This window comes from Lytechinus pictus, chromosome 3, assembly GCF_037042905.1.
Source record: "Lytechinus pictus isolate F3 Inbred chromosome 3, Lp3.0, whole genome shotgun sequence".
Taxonomy (NCBI): domain Eukaryota; kingdom Metazoa; phylum Echinodermata; class Echinoidea; order Temnopleuroida; family Toxopneustidae; genus Lytechinus; species Lytechinus pictus.
In genome coordinates, this window is record NC_087247.1 from 45,827,355 (window position 1) to 45,848,157 (window position 20,803).

Genomic DNA, 20,803 nt, shown 5'->3' on the forward strand with positions numbered 1-20,803 from the left:
TATTGATGAAGTATAATTATGATATTGTATGTAATGTTAGTTACCAAAAACATGAACTTTTTTGTTCTCATTCGCCAGAAAAGAGCTTATATTACATGAAACCTGATAGAATTCCTCCTTAGGTAACACCCCTTCCTTCTACACCAAAATTTAAGATAGGCAAGTTACAATCACTTCACAGGGTACCATTAAATATGTGTAACGTCAGTTTCCAAGCGGAAATGTAACGTCAGTTACCGAGGTGTAATGTCAGTTACCATGATAAAACGATGGTTATCAATTAATAGGGAAATGCAAATGTGGTCAATTTCGTTGCGAAAAAAAAAATATTTACTTGTTAATAGTCTTTCACTTAGTTAAATCCCACCAGTAGGAGCTTGCTATTGACTTTTAAAAAGTATGTAGGTCACATGGAATACTGTGCTACAGTTATTGTAAATTGTGTTATATGAAATTATGAAGTAAGTTGTATTCCTATTGGGCCAAAAAACAATATTATGAAATTAGTTTACATAATATAATGTACATGCCAAGTACATAATTGTTTGTATCAGGTAAAAAAAAAATTTACTTTCGGGGGCTACTTTTCTCAATTTACTGCTTAAATCTGCAACATTGGATAAGTTTTAAACGGTGCAATGAAGGATGGTTTTCAGGGCCCCTTAAGTTAATTTCTAGGGTTCATTTGAGCACTTCGGGGCTAAATCGCCCCAACCCTCTTATAATTTCCCCCTGTATACCTGTTAATAGTTTCAGTTGTGTGATACGATTTTGTTTTTGGTGTACAAATAAAGATGAAAATTTAAATTTGGACAGCTCTGATCAATGTTGCATGGATCTGATACACATATAGTTCACAGTTTCATTTTTGAAATTGGAGTTTATTTTTATTGACAGCTTAAAAAAAGAAATAAGCAAAGATATTGATTAAATGAAATATGAAGAAAATTGAAATCTGACAGATATGAACAAGCATTGCTTGCACTAACCTGATTAGAAAGTCAATGAAACTGTAGTTACATGAAATTCGGGAGAGGGGTAGGAGAGGATACAGGCCTTAATTAATTTCTGTCATTTATTGGGAGTTGAAGAAGGAAAAGGTAAAAAAAAATCAACATAAAACTGACGAATATAAAAATTGGGCGCATGATCAGAGAAATCTATGTGTAACTACCATGCAATATCAAATAACTATCGGAATATATGCATGTAGCTGCTATGCCCCCCCCCCCCCCCGAGTATGTAAGCATTTCTTCTTCTGATTATTTGACGTAAATTATTATGATATTTTAAGCCTTAAATGTAGTATGATGGGGTGTCCAAACTTCGCGCACATTTCAAAAATATTCATCAGGCTTAAATTTTTTCACAAAATATTCATAATTTACACAAAACCAATTCAAGAAATAGTTACCACATTGACGGCAAGATCGTAAACTATAAAATCATGAACGAAAATGTAAATTAGGTCAAGGGGATTTGCCGGTATCGCGATCTCAAAATTCTATTCCGATCGGCGAATGCGCGCTGTGCTGGAAAACCGTTCAGAAAAAGTGTGACCTAACTTCGCGGACCAAAGTTTTTGTGGACATTTAAACAAAACTCAAGCTCAAAAAGTTAAATATTTATATCAGATTGATGGCAAAATGCTATAGAATCGGTTAGTACCACATTTAACTCATATTTTTGATGATTTCTGCTTGCAAAATGGTGATATCGTGATGCTTGTTGAGAATATCAGATTTCTTCAAAACGGGCGCTAACGGTGACAAATTTGCCGATCTTTTGCCAATATTTTCATGAATACTGAACTCATCCTAAAGAAACTTACACCAAAGGGTAATTTTAGGTCGCTTTTCACGTTGATGATGTCAGATTTTAAGGATATTGGCTAGTTTTTTAGATAATGACCGTCCGCGAAGTATGGACACGCGCGAAGTTTGGACTTACTGCCATACATGTACATTTAGTTTCAGTTACCTACATAATAAGATGTTCAAAGTAAAGAAAAAGAATTTAGAAAAACCGGGCTTTTTTAATTTAAATGTCCCAGGAACTCAGCTTTACTGCCAAATCAAACACACTTTCAGGTGAAGCCTTGGACAGAAGATTTATGCAATGATTCCACACATTTTACTTCCACGGTTATCTCTATGGTAAATTTGTGAGTAATGTTAGTTACGTAATGTCAGTTACCAGCATGGTCGTGGAAAAATTATCATAGCCCCCAAAAGACAGTAACAAATTATTTAATATTTTGACATATCTTAATCCAGTAACGAACGTATATTTACATATTCAAATAATCGCTCTATCCACTCAGGAACATGAGATATTTCAATTTTACTAAACACCCTAAAGTTGCTGTTTCTTTTTTGCGTAATGTCAGTTACCAACACATTTTTTGCTCGCTGAAGCGTAACAAAATCAATGTGGTTGCATGAAAGTTAATATCGCTTTATTAACTCTATGAAATGCAAACTACCATCATTATTTTGTAGGATGTGAGATACACACTATGAAATGTGTGTTAAATTTTAACCTGCCATGCAGTAGAAGAAGTTACCGTGAAATTGACCATTAACATACGTTCATTATGTAGGACTATGGTTTTCAAGAAGTAAGACCGACAGAAGTAACCAATTCCACCAATGACACTCAGGCATGCAGAAACCTTTATAAATCGCCCCCAATTGGAACGCCATGCACGTTTTCCACCCATCGGTGTCAAGTCCATATTTGGGATACTGATATATGGCTTTCGCTTTCCACACTGATACACGAAGTCTTCAGTCTTCTTAAAATCTTCTTCATCCATTTCTATCACTTTGTCTTGTCTACCGCAGATGGTGGCCAGTTTGGCGCACTCAAATGTCGTGAATTGTTTGTATCGGAAGGTATTCATGTATGTTCCTTTGACCTTGGTATGGCCATCCCGTCCCGATCCCATGGGCCAAGAAAAGTCGTGTACAATAACACAAACGTTATCCTTTCCTGAAACAGATAAGAGGTAACAAACTTACAGATCATGACATTTTTTTTGTAAACTCTTTGTGATAGTGCAATTAAAAACAACTCTGAAAATAAATTTAAAATGAGAACACTAAAAAATTAACAGAGATACAACAACGAACAGTCATTTTCAAATCATATGGGGTTACACCTCAAAACTTTTCTAGCCATGTGATGACATATTTTATTCCTAAATGTTCTCTATATTACAGGCAAGATAAGAAAACTTGATGCCCATTATATTATTTCTATACCAAATAGAATGAATCCTATAGTTTCATCTCATATCGGCCTATAACAGTAGTAGGATCTATCATGTCTATTGTGAATGGACCATGAAATGAAGTAAAGTTGATGAGTTATTTTAGGCCTATACTGATGTGAAAAGATTCTGTTAAGTTTTCATACCGAAAACTTGTTTGACATGAGGCAAGAACTTGTCATAGAGTGCATCCATGACGTCTGTGATTGCAAATTGACGATTGTTGATAGAATGACATACTATCACACCATCCAGTCCTTCACTTGAAAGCCGAAAACTGTCTAAATCATTATATGGTAGCTGAATAAATTTAACTGCTACATTGGGGAGACTTTTGACTTTATTTATAAAAGCCTCGATGTTGGACTTCAACGCTGATGTACAGATGCCTATCGTAACTGGTCCCGGGTTCAATGATTGACTCTCCATCTGCGAATAGATAAAGAATGTCAAGATTAACATTAAAAATGAAAATGTGAATTTTAATAATATTGTAGAAACAATAACACTGGACCTCTCATGAAATCAAAATTTTGTAGCCATATATTAATTCAAGAAAAATCAAACAGCTTGATTTTGATTCGAAATATCAAATGCAAATCATATAACAAATATCCCTCACTTTTTTAAATTTCTTATGAAAATTGTGTATCCTCATAGGCCTACTAATTTACATCTCTAAACGCAAGATAGGAAGAAAATTGGGAAAGTTAAGCAAATAAAAGGGGAAGTGAGTAAGGAAATGAAAAATAAGAAAGAAAAAGAGGATAAAATTTATGAGAAAGGAAAAAAAATGAACAGAGCGATTTTATTTTTCAGTTTTGTTTCTTTCTTTGTCTTTAATTTTTTTGTCATTCATTCTATATCTTTCTTGCATCACTATTTTTAACTTTCTTTTCGATTTTTCCCTGGTCCTTTTCATACCCATTCCCGGAATTATACACGTTGTTGTAGTCACTATGTGTTCTTTTCTTTCTTATTCTCTTTGTCATCTTTCCTTTTCTCTCACCCCGTCATCTCCCATCTCTTGCTTGAATTCCTTTTTCCTTCTTTCCGCTGTAGTAACTTTTTATTTCAAATTTCGTCGATTCTTTCTGCAAGTGGGGTTATATCACTGATCTGTACAGTGGGTTATATATGTGCATATTGTCAGATGCGTCTCAAGTTTCTTTGTTTCATATTCCCGATGAAGCAACTCCTCATTCATGTCATTGCTTTACTCCAAATACATAGGCCTATACATCTTTATACTCGCACAACTTTGTTTTTGATCAAAGTTTTAAGCTAACCAATTTCACGCCATCCAACTATACGAAGGCGATAAAAATGACTTGATTAATATAACAAAATCCTTTCGACTTTTACTTGGTAAATAAGCGGCTTGTTTCCCGGACATATTTTGATGTTGCCCTGAATAATTATGATAATATGAGAATTACTATTGGCCTATAGAAACCAGCGAACATAAGAACAATGGACAAACATTATATGTAATTTGAAAGCAATAATAAGACATAATGTTATACGATAATTATTAAAGTTATTACTTACGACGAAGCCGCGCCTCTGTCTTATCGTTTGAAATGCAACACCTACCCCTTTTCGTTAGTCTCGGAATGATTTGTCGCACCGTGCGTGTTGTATGTCTGTGTCTCTCAAATCGGTATTGGGGATTCCCCGTCCGAGGTCATTGCGTTAGCCTCTGTTTCAGATATGCATGCATTAATACCGATATCAGATTCAAAACAGAAGAAGAAGAAAGAAGAAGTGGTGGGAGAAAAAGAAGAAAGAGAAAAAAAGGAAGAAGTGGTGGGAGAAGAAGAAGAAAAAGAAGGAGAAGAATACATATTTCATACCATCATTTCAGTTGGCAATATATCATGCGAGAGGGAGAGAGAAAGAAGGTTGAAGGGAGAAGTGGAGAAGAAAAGTACAATATTGCACATCCTTTCAAAATTTTCCATCAGTAAGCAGCTAATGTACAGAATGTCAAAGGCTTTTTATATCCATAAATATCCCTGATTCTAAGTATAAACTTAACTCAGTTCTAAACAATAGAGAATAAGATCTATGATACACATCCAGGGGCCAATCAATATACAATAAGTCTCTATTTAAATCAACCTTTTTGACCAATTTGAATAACCTTAATTGCAGCAATTTTTCAGACCCAGGGGTGTAGGATTCAAATCTGCCAACATACACATGATATCTAAGGTATATTCTAATCGCTAAATTTGTATTGCATCCCATAAGTAATATAACCAACGTGGTAATGAGTTAAAAACCATATGCAACTAGGAAAAGACCTCAATTAGGAAATTATTGTACATTATGATGTTATATTATATCATATATATTATTTTATATTACATAAGAAATATTTTTTCATAACTTTATGATACATAATTTGCTCAGGGCCGATGTGTTCATCGTTCCTGGTGTCTGTTTAATGAGATATACATTCCTGTTGTATTAAAACATCCCGTTTGCAATTAAGTAAATATACACTAAATATATTTACTTGCACTTCGAGTTATTGTTTTATGTAGTGAAGTGGAGCGTTGTGGCCCAGTGGATAAGTCTTCTGACTTTGAAACAGACGGTCGTGGGTTCGAATCCCAGCCATGGCGTTATTTATCCTACCCGGTGGGTGTTTCATAAAGCTGTTCGTAAGTTAAGAGCGACTTTAAGAACGACTGGTGAACCTTTCTTACGCGCGTAACAATCGCCAATGAATATACCATTTACCACAATAAAGGATCACCAGTCGTTCTTAAAGTCGCTCTTAACTTACGAACAGCTTTATGAAACGGCCCCCCGGTAGGATTAATTCCGTGAATGCATGAGTGCTGAAAGGCAGCTCGAGCTAAAGCCGGAGTAATAACGCGCCTCGGAATAGAATATTTCTAGATAAATGGCGCTATATAAATACCTATTATTATTATTATGTAGTGACATATGCTTCTTTTTCATGACTACTTAAAGTGATTGCCCGATTCTAAGGTCTAAGATCCAAGATCTTGAAGAGCCCATGGACTTTAGCTATTAAGAGGAGTGATTTTAAGATATGTTTTTCCTTTGTAACTGGCTATTACACTCACTTGAGCACCACTATACTACTCCTCCGAGTCCTCCCCACCTAAACCTTAGCGATGATATCTGCTTTATATGTTGAAGCAGTGATTCACAAGAATAATAGGCTTGATTTTTTTCTCTGCTATTCCTTGTCATACCTCCGGAAGTGTGGAGACACAACTATGATATGAAGTACGAAATGGTAACACTGCCCTCTTTAAATGACAAAACTTAATGAAGATAAATGCTAAAGATGTCTGAAATGAACTTGTGTTTACATTGATTTGTTTCATTTGATGTCCTCAGATCTAGCTGGCACAAACCTAAAAGTTAGTTTTACCTCGATTTAAAATGTTAATTCGGGTAGGTTGCTATAAAAAGTTAATATGTAATTGTTTTAATTTCCATTGACCCAAAATGCCCCCAAAAGATATAACTATGCGCACGATCACATCGTTTTTTTTCCCTTTTGCCATTGACACAGTGTTGAAATAATCATTTCAGCGCAAACCGATTTCTGCAAGCTATACACAAATGGATCTTGCTCACTCAAGTGTAAGACTCTGTCCAAAATCATACTTTCATCTGGTAGATGACACCAAAGCCTGAGAATATATGTGAAAAAAACATCCCCATGATGTATTTTTTTTTCAATTAGGGGGTCTTTTTCAAAGTGTAAACTTTTTAGTGATATGCACTGTATATTGAACATACAATGTACCCATGGAGGAGTATTTCAATAACTATTGAGGTTTAATTGGAATACACTAAAAACAAGGAAAAATGTAATAGCTCCCACCAAAAAGAAAATTGACACTTTCTTTTCAAAATCAAGTAAAAATGTTTATTCCATACATTCATTAATATAATCAGTAAGAATCTATTATAGTATCATTACCATGTTGAAAACAAACCTGCATCAACTTAAACAATTTAATTGAATTTGTGCTACATTTATGCATCGGTTTTTAATCATTATTTATATCATCAGAACATCTCTGGAAAAAAGTTTGTAATACAGAAAATTTAAACAAACATTATTTCAGTCAATATATTGATACTTTCATTTGTGTCTTCAACATATACAAAATACAAATGCTACACTCTGATGATGAAGAAATATAACAAAGCATTTTGAAAGCAAAAAATAGTGAATTTTAACCTGGTATATCAAGATTGTTATCAATAAAAAAATAGAGAATTCACTCTCAGCCAAACAAATTTCATTAGTTTGCAATTGAACCTTTTAGTCTCCATCTTGTTTTATAGAACCATACTAAGATTTCAATGAGAGCATAAAAATCAATAAAAGTATATTACCATGTGGTATTTATATGTAGCACTAAAATGAAAGTTATTCTGATCCAGCAGTTTAACAAAAATCAAATATATAATTTGAATAGACTGTAAAACAAGTTCAAAACCTGCGTAAAATATTCATAAGAGTGTCGCTAAGGCAAACACATAATATGCCCGCTCATGCGCGGAAAATGGATTTATTGGTCAAGCAAATAAAGTGGAAGGTGGCGACTTCAGCTTTGATCTTCTGACCTCAAAATCAATAGAATTCCTGGGATCTATAATAGTATCATACACACCAAATCATATGAGCCTAGGTTAAGTACAACTAAAGTTATCATGTTAACAAGGACTTCAGAAGGGTAAGATGAAAACATATCAGTGTGACCTTTGACCTTTTGACCTCAAAATCAAGAGGCTTCCTGGGATCTATGCTAGTATCATACACACCAAATTATATGAGCCTAGGTTAAGTTAAACTGAAGTTATCGCTTTTACAAGAACTGCTGAAGGGTAAGATGAAAACATATCACTGTGACCGTGACCTTTGACCTTTTTTAACCTCAAAATCAATAGGCTTCCTGGGATCCATGTTAGTATCATACACACCAAATTATATGAGACTAGGTTAAGTTAAACTAAAGTTATCGCATTTACAAGGACTTCAGAAGGGTAAGATGAAAACATGTCAGTAGACATATAGTAGACTTGTTATTTGCCAAATCTGTTTTCGTCAAGGGTTGGATAGGCACAGCATAGTGATAAAATGATTAGCATTGTCCATTCTTTCGTAATGATTGTATAACATCACTAAAAAAACTGGTCCCTACATAGTGGACTAATGCCCACAACCCCTAGGCACATGGTAAATGATCCAAACAGAAACAAGTAATGACATTTACCTGATCATTAAAACATGTTTCCTCCAACTGGAATGAAAGTGACTGGAAAATTGACTATCACAAGCTTTAATTTTAACCCTAATCTTAGCTGACATTAGATCCTTTTGTGATCAGGCTACAGTTGAATTAAAGTGTCCATGGCCTCTTCCCACAAGCAAACTTTGGTTCTCGAGATCAATGCCTACTTGAAAATTTTCAGTTCATACACATTAACTCATAGTTTAAACACAGGATTACATACACATGTAGTACACAGGATCATACATTTAATAATATGAAGATAATCAACACAATTTTGGGAGTTACAAAGTTGTGAAATAAAAATCATGGTGCAGTGATAGGGAGTCCATACAATGAAGGTAGTAAACTGGTTTAAAGACATAAAATGAATATTAACCAAGATCTTAAAATGCATGTATTGCATCATCTGCATACTCTTCCTCTCACATTTTCTGTTAACATTACATATTAACCATATCATCTACCTACTTTTAAAACAATAGGATGGGTGGAAGACCTTCCTTTCTAAGCCTGAGGTTTTTTCATTTCAGGAAATCACAATTTATTGTGATTTAAGCATTTGCACAAGAAATTACTTACAAGCACAACCTTTTATTTTATGGTGGTAGGTGGCCTGATTCCTCCCTTAATAATCATCAAATATAATCCAGACAGAGAGATTAGAAATAAAACTTATCACCCTTCAAGATCTAGAGCAAGACATTGTTGACTTATACCCTCGATGTCACGCATCGGGCACATTGGCAATATCTGTGATGATGGTCTCGTAAATTGAGATTCCATGGAGAAAGATGTCTTCATTGAGGTATTCGTTGTGATCATGGAGTAAGATTGGAGTGTTATTCATTGGTGAGAAACCAAAGCAAGGTATACCCAAGGCTCGGAGGTACTTGCTATCTGTCCCAGCTGGAAATATCTCAATATGCAGATCCACCTTCCTGATTTAAAAACAAAGAAAAGACAGATGCTAATTTACTACTGAAATATCTTACTCCAATAACATCAAGAGTAAGGACAATCATCAAGTAATAAACAGATTTAAAATCAAATGTAAACTGTGTTTCTGAGTGACTCACTTAAGATTACTGAAAAGTACCTGCATGCATGGACCAACATATTTCATTGGTTATTGGAAGTATTGAGCATCTTACAGAGCCCTGGGCCCCATCTTACAAAGAGTTATGATTGATCCAATCAATCATAACTCTATGGAAATCCATCAGTTTCATAATTTTTTCTACAGGAAATAAGCAAAATGTCCTTTGTAAACAAAGGCAAACACACCGAACTGTCAAGAAATCAATGAACTTATGGATATACATTTATATCTGGAAAATATTTTGAGCAAAAATGCATTGTACATGTTGACTTTGATGGCTTTCCATAGTTGCGATTGATCGGATCAATTGCAACTCTTTGTAAGACAGGCCCCAGGTTTCCAAAGGAATTTGGTTAGCAATTACTGACCACTACTTTGTGATGTAAACAAAACCCTCATTCTAACACATCTTTGGAAAATCTTGGAGAACAACAAAATATCACTTGGCCTATAATAAAAAGAGTCAGAATGAAGCTGCACACACAAAAAATTTTGTTCAGAGGGAAGATGCACTTTGAGGCTTTTGATACAGAACATGTGAATGTGATCTTTTATGAGAATAATAAAATGTAGAGGCAATATATTTGTTTCACAAGCGTCTTAATGTCGCTGCAATATTTAAACAATAGAATACTCAAAATCAATGAAATTAAAAAATATTCCCAAAACAGACGAGTGTGTTAACAGCATAGTAAATACTTTGAAAATAGAAAATCAGGATTTAAGAAACATGACCCACATACATGTACACTTAAGTCTGCATTAATTGATCTTCTGCTGTCAAAGAAACCTTTTAGACTAGGGGGCCGTTTCATAAAGCTGTTCATAAGTTAAAAGCCACTTTAAGAGCGACTAGTGAACCTTTCTTACGCGCGAAGTAATCACTAACGAACACTTAATGGAATATCGTTTACCATAAGAAAGGATCACCAGTCGTTCTTAAAGTTATTCTTAACTTACGAGCAGCTTTATCAAATGTCCCCCTGATTATAAAAATATATAACCTATTTTAAATATCTTCTTGAGTGCAACATAAATTTTTTACAAGAAACTCGTAAAGAACTGCACAGAATGAAACTTGGGCAGGAAGGGGTTTGCTTTAAAGCAGCATTATTTGAATTGATCAGGGTTTTAAATCGATTGACTATACAACACAGATGCCGACTTGATCTCGGGGGGGGGGGGGGGCACTTACATTGACAAGTGGATACCATGTGCGACCAAAAAAACATGTAAAAAGGATCTATTTTTTTCAAGATAGGGCATGTTACGTACGTAACGTAATAAGGGTGTCAAAACACTTAAATAATGAAAAAAGGGCATCTATTTCACTAGGAAAAGCTACGTGTTTAGGGTCAAATTTGCGAGGGTATAAAAAAGATTAAAATGTTTTATAAAGGATGTACCTTTTGCCCAACAGTCAACACTACGTGTTTAGAGTCCAATTTGTGCATGGTGTGGGAGGTGGCGCCATTCTAAACCCAATGATTTACATGTAGGTAAAGGTAAAACCAACATCCGTAACATATAACAATAAAAATATCGCTGTACTTGCTTAGGGGTTCAATTTAGGAAATACTAGTACTTGCCATGAGTATCGTTTTGGGAAGGGTAGGGTAAGGGTTTCACATGCCAATAATTGTTAAGGGGTGCATTTTCAGAATATGGAAAATACTTTTTTAGCCCCCCAGGGCTTGATCTACATACTTTTGTATTGAAAATATGGATGAGTTCTACTGGCCAGAATAGAAACATTTAATCATTCACAATGTGTATTTTGGATGAAAAAGAGTACTTCCAACGAAAACTGTATCATCTGGGGCTTTACCTCGATTGAAACAATGATTGTCAAAAATATTGCAGAAATATTAAGAATATTCAGCAATTTTTATAGAGAAGCAATGTTTTACTTACTCTTTCTCACATGCTTTCTTGAATGTTTTCCACCAGGCGTTATCATCACCCAAAGGGGTTGTATAGCTGATATCTTTCTACATTGGATAGAAAACAAAAAATAAGTGTACACAAGATATATATTTTCAAAATAATTTTTGGTAAAAGGCACAATTGATTTTGAAATCTTAGTTCTTTTATTTCATCACTGTTACATTGCTGCTCTCTTGAAACCAGTGTTATGGGATCCTTTCTTACTGTTACTTGTTGGTATTTAGAATATGTTCATGATATATATTCATGAATGCTCAACATGAGTCTCAGCTGCTGCATCATAACTACAATAAAAATTCAAGGTATACAAACTCACCCTCAGTAGTTTATAAGACACACCAGACCCGCCCATTGCTACAAGTTCATCTAGTTTCTTCACCATATCCTGAAGAAAAAAATCAAATAAAGATAAATAGAATTATGAACCATGAAAAATGGAGATATAATCCAAATAAGGAAAAATAAATGAATGAATAAAATGTAACGCCATACACATATATCATGTTGGAAAGATTTCAGAATATCAAACTTGGTCTAATACATTTCATTCTCTTTTCTTAATCATCTGTCCTAATTTCCATTTCATTCTAAAAAAAATCAATGCCAAAGATAAGACAATGTCTGACAAAACCCCCAATCTGTACAAAAAGACAACAATCTTTATCCAGAACAAAATAACAATTTATATACTAATAGATTGGTTCAAAACTCACTATCATTCCAAAACAAAAATGATAAAAATTTTGAAGAGAAGTATATTGAAATAATTCAGGTTGGAATAATTTGTAGCCCCTGATAATGCAACAGTATAGTTACCTCTGGAGTTGTGTCTGGTGAGACACGTAGATCAAAGAGAAGTGTCAGGTTACTAGGAACAACATTTTTAGCAACCCCTCCCTATAAATGTAAAAGGATTATGAACAGTATTTTTATATGAGGTGCAAAAATTGGACAATATAGAGTATACATATTCTTTACTACTACTACTACTACTACTACTACTACTACTACTACTACTACTACTACTACTACTACTACTACTACTACCACCACCACCACCACCACCACCACCACCACCACCACCACCACTACCACTACCACTACCACTACTACTACTACTACTACTACTACTACTACTACTACTACTACTACTACTACTACTACTACCACCACCACCACCACCACCACCACCACCACCACCACCACCACCACCACCACCACTACTACTACTACTACTACTACTACCATTGCCACTACCACTACTTGTTCTACTATTACTCACTATCTCTTCAACATCTATGGTTTGTGTCTGAATCCTCCTCAATGAAAGTTCAACAAGATATGTTTGTCCTTATCTTTAAGTATATTTCAATAAAGTCAATTTGCCACAATCTAAATTTAGTTTGCAATATCCAAAGAATCAATTGAAGGAGAAAAATCTACCTTTCCCCAAATCGGTAAGCTTCTACAGTCAGTGGCGGACCGTGACCCGGGGAAGACAGGAGGGACACAGCATTGTTCACAAACAATACAGTGCCCCTCCAATCATTGTCTTCTCCGGGTCATGGTCCGCCACTGTCTACAGTGCTCTACTAGTATGCTATTACTTACCGATAAATAGGTCAAGTTGGGAGTGTTGACATCCCCTAATTTACCACTCTTCTTTGCTCTATATTGGAAAAGATTGGAAATCGAGATTTACTATTTTTTAATTCAAAATTCTTAATCTTTAAAAGTTATTTCTCCAAAATTCCACACTACCCATGTACGCACCATTAAAAGGTATAATCAATACATTTGACTCAACAATATAGATATCATTAGAAATATTACCATTTAATACAATAACAGTAGTAAGTGCTTAAACAGTGCTTATGTCTGCCTGCTGACACTCCTGGCAATATATAATTATTACCCCAGCTTTAGCATAGATGCCACAAGGAGTTTTTTTTTCAAAGAACAAATTCCACTCACCTCACCTGGGATGAATGTGGCAAATATAGATCAACACCTTGCCAAAGGGTGTTAGTGCTGTGGTGGGATTCAAGCTCCAAAATACCCAATCATAATATAAACTTTCTGATAACCACCTCAACCCAATATCTTTGGAGACATCAAAGGAGGAAGAGAAAAATAACATGAGAAAATGTTAGGTTCCCTGCAAGGAGTCACCCATAGACATGAAGAAATGCTTACCTAGCTTCTTCTTGATCTCGATAATTCAAGAATGCAGTCAAAACTTTTTGCTATCAAAGAATTAATAAAAATACAAGAAAAAAAAAGATGATTCAACAAGGCAAATAATAGTTCAATTGTGGAGCAGCTATTATTTGGTAAAAGAAAAGAGTTTCCACTCTGCCATCTACTGAGTAAGTTGGAAATCATAAACAATTGCATTCAACTGTCTGATTAATCATTTAAAAACTACCGATATAATTCACTTAAGAAACTGCATGGTCTGTAAGATACTTTTTTCATAATGTGGATAAGTCCACATTTATTCAATACATGAGCATGAAATCAATGCCATTATGAGATCATGGAAATAATATATTTCTCAAAATGTCGCAATGACTACGATATTTTATCATTCAATTCAGTTGTAAAAGAAAATAACAAGTTCACTCATTGGCTAGTGCAAATAGGGACAAATCACATTTTTAAAGAAACCGTGTGGAAATATGTGATAAGGAATCCCCCCGAAAAAAATGACCCCTGACCAACATTACTCCTTCTTACTAATTTTACAGCAGCAGTATCCTGTATGAACTGAGATCCATGACCAGGCTGTCCAACACAGTTTACTTCAACCCCTATAAAAAAAAAGATACATGTTCAACATAAAATATCTACTCTTATTCTCCACTGCTGCTACTACTACTGCTACCACTACTACCACTACCACCACTACTACTACTACTACTACTACTACTACTACTACTACTACTACTGATACTACTACTACCACAACCACCACTACTACTACTACTACTACTACTACTACTACTACTACTACTACCACCACTACCACCACTACCACAACTACTACTACTACTACTACTACTACTACTACTACCACCACTACCACCACTACCACCACAACTACTACTACTACCACCACTACCACCACAACTACTACTACTACTACTCCTTGTACCCCTCCTACTACCAAGACATGATTTCAATCCAAAGCCGTAGAGGCCCATTGCCTTGATGTCTAACTTCTTTGCACCATTCTTAGAATGTCCCATTTTTAAACTTTCCAATTTTTACCTTCATGTAAAAATACTTTATGGAAAAATGTCATAAAATGTATGTACTGCCGAAATTGCAATTTTCTTTTTATACTGATAGCTTATCTTTGCCTGCTTCATCAAACATACAACATAGAGAAAAACATGTAAAGGAGACAGATACTTACACCAAACTGCCCGTTCTCCATGATAGAGACTGAATTTTTCTGTTGGGTTGGCAAGCCCTAAAATCATGAATAAAAATGAAGATGTTATAATATCATAACACTAGAGATGCTTGGCAGGTCGCACGACCGAGCACATGTATCCCCCGAACCCACCGCGTCATCCGTCATTGCGATATATAGAGCTCACATAGATATTTGACAAATAAATGCAATTGTCATGGCGACAATGACCCTGCCCACATTTTGCCTGTGGGTAGCAAATTTGATGACAATAATATGACGTAGCAGCATGACTCTGCAGAACCTAAAATATTGTCCAGTATCACCTGTTGGGGAATACAATTATAGAGTAATCTGGATATATTTTATAAACCTAACCCTAAGACCCCCCGACAAAAATGATAGGCATCTTTGCTTCACCTTCTAATATTGCTTCTGTGTGCCAACTGTTATGACAAACTGGAAAAAAAGCAGAAGTTACAGGTTTCACCAAATTTTCCACAAAAATATGGTTACCATCACAACCATGTATCCACCCACTCCAAAATCGATAGGCGGCTTCGCTTTACCATAATGGACCTTCATGCCACATTTGAAGATGATCGGAGAAGAAATGCAGCTGGTAGAGCGCTCACAAGGACATCTCTGCTATTTCCACAAAAACTGTTGTTACCATGGCAACGATGTCTCCGCCCACACCAAAATCAAGAGGCTTCTTTGTTATACCATACTCAACCTTCATGCCAAATTTGAAGATGATCGAAGAAGAAATGTAGCTGATAGAGCCACTGGCGTAAATCCGTGTTGATGGGTGGGGGGGATGACTGAAATATTTTGGCATTTTTTTGCAATCATGTTTTTAGATATGCAAGGAATTGTCATTGATATGTCCACAGCGTACCGTGGGTCACGGCATTGGGGGGGGGGCACCAGCAAAATTTGTGAATGACCTAATAGAGACATTTTAAGGACAATGTCATTAAACGGATATGTATCTCACTCATCAAATAATGCTAGCGCGAAGCGCGAGCTGAAATTTTTTTATATTCACACCTAAAAAGGGACATCATAATCAAATTTGTGTAATCATGATAGGTACCTGTCTCGCTTAACAATGCGAGCGCGAAGCGCGAGCTGAAAACTTAGATAATTCAGACCTGAAGTGGGGCATTCTAAGTTTTCTTTGTAGGAATTAACCAGGACCATACGTATTTCATTAACCAAATGATGCGAGCGCGAAGCGCGAGCTGAAAATTTTTGATATTCAGATCAGAAGAAGGGACATTTTAAGGACTGATTTTAGGAATTCATGAAGAGCAGACATATCTCACCAATCCATGAAAAATGCGAACGTAATCACGGACAGGAAATGTTTCATATATACGAAGACCTTAACATGGGGCAATCACTTTTGAGTCATGAAAAAAAAGCATATGTCACTACATAAAACAATGATAACTCAAGTGCTAGGAAATATATTTGGTTTATATTGACTTGAAAACGGGATGTTTTGGTACAACAGGATTATATATCTCGTTAAACAGACAATGCGAGCACCAGGAACAATTGAGACGTAGGCCCTGGGCAAATTATGTTTCATAAAGTTATGATAAAAAATTCTCTTATGTAATGTAACTTAACATAATTATAATATAATATAACAATATAATGAATAATATTTTCTTCTTTCCCACTACGTTTCTCTTCCTTTCTCCCTCTTTTCTCCTTTTCCCCCTTTCCCCGTTTTTTTTTGGGTCAGCCGATGGGGGGGGATGTGCCCCCCATGTCCCCCGTAGTTACGCCACTGTATGTCCATATGGCAAATACCCCTCCAATATTATTATCTTTTTTACCCCATGATGGTTTAATGGTTTATTAGAGATTACATTAAAAAAAATTTGACATTCCATCTTAATCCCTTCCCAAAGACCCCAACATTGATGAATTGGAAGTATTTCGTTTTGGAAATGGTGAACTGGCTCTTTATTTGCATTTTATGATTCAATAATATTATTTTATTTGTTAAGCGGTATTTTTGGAAGAATTTTCACCAATAAAACAATCATCTCTTGTGATTTTTTTTTCATTTCTTTCGTAAAAAGTGGGGGGGGGGGATGTTTGTACAGGCCATCCCCCCCTCCTCGAAAAGTGGGGGGGATATATCCCCCCATCCCCCCCGGGATTTACGCCAGTGGATAGAGCGCTCACAAGGAAATCTCTGCGGCAGACGCGGCGGCGCGACGAGGCCAAATCCATAGTATCCTCCAAACTCTGTTCCGGGGATACAATTAATATGGCCTGAAAAACATAAAGCTATGATGATGTATGTTTGTTTAGGTAGGGGTACTATAGGACATAATCAAAGGAAGAAAGATCAGACATGAAATAAAACATATAAAAACTAATGCATTAAGTTGTGGAAGTGACCAAAGGATCATCTTTGAGATCTCTGGGGGCTGTTTCATAAAGCTGTTCATAAGTCAAGAGCGACTTCAAGAACGACTGGTGATCCTTTCTTGTGGTAAATGATATTCACCAATAAATGTTCATTAATGATGAATTAGGGTGTAAGAAAGGATCACCAGTTGTTCTTAACGTAGCTCTTAACTTACGAAAAGCTTTATGAAACACCCACCTTGGAACCGTTTCATAAAGAGTTATAACTGTTGTAACTTTGCCATAATGGCAACTACCATGGTAACCTTGATTGGCTGCTGAGGACTTTTGCCATAATGGCAAAGTTACAACAACTGTAACTCTATGAAACGGTGCCCTAATCTAACTGTAAAATCATTATAAATAATATCTTATATATATATTAATAAGTGGATGGGGTTTTTTGTCTTCATTGTAAAAGATTTTTATCTCTAACATATATTTTATCTCATTATAAAGATTTAGTGGAAATTTAGCTTCAACAGGTAAAAATTCATCTTTGAATTACCGGTATACTTATTTCATATTTTATTACATTTTGTATACTCCGGTCTGAGTCTAATTTAAAAAATCTTGTTATCAATAATAAACGATGGAATTCTATTATTCTATTTTTTATTTTCTCATCCTATGGAATAACATCATTATAGTCATAGATAGCAGAAGAAGTTTATCATTGTTCAGGACCCTAAATGTAACATATCCTGTGACATGTTCTATGCTTTACCTTCGTCAAGCCCAAATCCAACATTGAGGTTCCTGAAATCTTCAGTCTTTGTGAACTTTCCCATCCCTAGGTCTCCACCAATTTCTTCATCTGTAATATAAAATTGAAAACTATAATTATAATAAAAAAGAGACTTTTAACATAGTGAAACCTTAAAATAGAGATAGAAACTTGTGTTTCTGCTGGTAGTCAAAAGATCCATTGACCAATATAAGATTTTGAATTAATTAGGTCAGCATTTTAAATTACAAATAAAACTACAGATCTTATACATTAAGCAAAAATTAAATTACCTCATCATTGTCATCTTTGTATACTTATTATTGTCATCTGAACTTCTAAACTTGTGTGCATCTTTTGATAAATGAATATGTAATGACAATTAATAATAATCAGAAAATTATTGATCTGTTTTAATCTTAATTTCAATTTAATTTGATACAGTGTAAAAACGACTCAAAAAATAATAATTTACTTGCATGCAACTAACATCTACCTTTTCTAGGCAAAGAATTTGTTAAGGTGCAGTTTGTCTTTAAGAAAATATTTTGGGACACAACACACAAGTTTAAAGAAAGTTATTTCAAAATCACGCCACTCTCGTAGTTAAATTATATTTATTTACCTTGAACCCAACGAACAAAACTTAAGAAAATGCATATCTGTATTAAATACTTTTAAAGAAATGTCTGGATTGAAAGTCAAAATTGAAAAGTGTAATGCTATTCAACTTGGGAGTTGTACGATGTATTTATGCCAAGACATTCCTTTTCAATGGCCTGTAGATTATTTTTCTTATTTAGGTATAAAAATCCCATTGAGCGATAAACGTACTTTTTTTATTTAAACTTTATACCAAAATTGGATGAGATCAAATCTCTGTTAAACATTTTAGTAGGGAGAGAGATAGGGTTCCCATGCACCCTATTGATATATTTTTTTAACCTACATTTTTGTAATCCTTAAGATGTCTACTGAATAAATTTTGATGTTCCCAAAGCAAAATATTGTCCCATGGGGTTCAAATCCATGATGGCGTCCAAAATGGCCGACATATTCATGGAATTTGGAATTTCGTACATAGATTCCGACACAAACATTCATTTGCCACAAAATTAGTGTCATACGAAAGATAAATAAATTTTCTACAAGTTGATACTATTCATCGGTGATGAAAAGATAATACGGCTGAGATTTTAATAAGAAAAGTGCAATTTTGAGATTTTTTTCCAAAAAATTGAAAATTTGTGAAATACATGATTTACCATGAATATAATGAAAATAATGGGATTGCCTTGAAAATTTCTAGAAAACTTTCCTTATATGCAGTTATTAAGTGGCAGAAATTCCAAATCGATATAATTTTTCTTTACAAACTTATAATGTCTCAAACTTGAAAATTAAATTTTCAGAAATTTAGCTTTTTACTGCAAATCACAGACTTAGATATACTTATGTATATTGTCACATTTTTAACCCAGAAAATGGAAATAGGCCTTAATAAATAGCGAAATTATCTATTATTTTGTAGGTAGAATTTACTACAATCCCTCTATTCTTCAATTTAAAGTCGGTTGATATAGTTTTTGAAAGAATTAAGACTTTTGGCCAAAATTTGTATGTTTTTTGGTAAAAAAATTGCACATGCACTGTTATTGATCAGATTTATTATGAATAGCAGTAATAAATGCACAATCTCAACATTCGATATGAAAGAGGATGTATCGACGAGAATATTGGCAGTCTTCATGCCACCATAGGTATCTTCATTTGCTAAGAAAGAAGGAAAATATGCTGAATATATTAAACACAAAATTAGTGTCATATGAAAGATAAATAAATTTTCTACAAGTTGATATTATTCATATGTGATGAAAAGGTAATTCGGGTGAGATTTTAATAAGAAAAGTGCATTTTTGAAATTATTTCCCCAAAAAAATTAAAATTTCCAAAATACCTGATTTACCTATATCTATGGAAAATAAAGCAATTGCCTTGAAACTTTCTAGAAAACTTTCCTAATATACAATTAAGACATTTAGCTTTTTTACTGCATTTTACAGACTTAAGTGTACTATATTGTCATTATCTTAACCACCCTTTTCCACCCTATTTATAAGTTTTTCTAACCTACACCTTCTTAATCCTGGAGTTGTATACTGAATGAATTTATTTTGATGTTCTGAAAACTTAAATAGTGTCCCTTGGCCGCCATCTTGACGGCCATCTTGGATTCTGACGAAGAACTCCTAACAGAACTTCTTAATTCGACATCATAGGAAAACAAATTACAAATGTTTTTAGGGTTCTCTGAGTATGAGAAATTAATTGAGTGGGTTATCTTTATTCTTTACGATTTAAATTAAACAATTCTGTTACATTAAAGTGCCAAAAATGATAAAGGGAAGGTCTTTTTGGTACAATGAGATGTGTATGGTTGTGTTATTAATCTATTTACTATTTTCACTTTTAGGTGCAAGATTGTAGATTTAGACTTGTATTGGTGAACTAACAATAGCATATTAACCATGCCAAAACGCAAAAGTAGAAAAAGTGGTGATGAATCAATACCAGGGAAAGGCCTCCTGTAAATCGCATT

At 34.5% G+C, this 20,803-nt stretch overlaps 2 protein-coding genes across 10 annotated transcripts in view; both read right to left on the bottom strand.

Annotated features, from left to right (window-relative positions):
* Positions 1-870: 870 nt before the first annotated feature.
* Positions 871-4,910, bottom strand: LOC129255563 (uncharacterized). The gene is made up of 3 exons (XM_064097164.1): positions 4,826-4,910; positions 3,421-3,703; positions 871-2,994 (listed from the first exon to the last, which is right to left on the bottom strand). Exons 2-3 carry the CDS (start codon positions 3,701-3,703, stop codon positions 2,531-2,533), a joined length of 747 nt encoding a protein of 248 aa, XP_063953234.1. The 5' UTR covers positions 4,826-4,910; the 3' UTR covers positions 871-2,530.
* Positions 4,911-7,084: 2,174 nt separating this feature from the next.
* LOC129256275 (aminoacylase-1-like) overlaps positions 7,085-20,803 on the bottom strand; it is a 31,480-nt gene continuing 17,761 nt past the window's right edge. For all 9 annotated transcript variants that reach the window (XM_064097168.1, XM_064097173.1, XM_064097165.1 and 6 more), the window contains 9 exons: positions 18,205-18,294; positions 15,042-15,098; positions 14,360-14,433; positions 13,817-13,866; positions 13,232-13,289; positions 12,437-12,517; positions 11,937-12,005; positions 11,588-11,664; positions 7,085-9,512 (listed from right to left, as the gene is read on the bottom strand). In XM_064097168.1, coding sequence (XP_063953238.1) covers positions 9,299-9,512; positions 11,588-11,664; positions 11,937-12,005; positions 12,437-12,517; positions 13,232-13,289; positions 13,817-13,866; positions 14,360-14,433; positions 15,042-15,098; positions 18,205-18,294 — 770 coding nt within the window. In that variant the 3' untranslated portion in view covers positions 7,085-9,298. The remainder of the gene's footprint in view (positions 9,513-11,587; positions 11,665-11,936; positions 12,006-12,436; positions 12,518-13,231; positions 13,290-13,816; positions 13,867-14,359; positions 14,434-15,041; positions 15,099-18,204; positions 18,295-20,803) is intronic.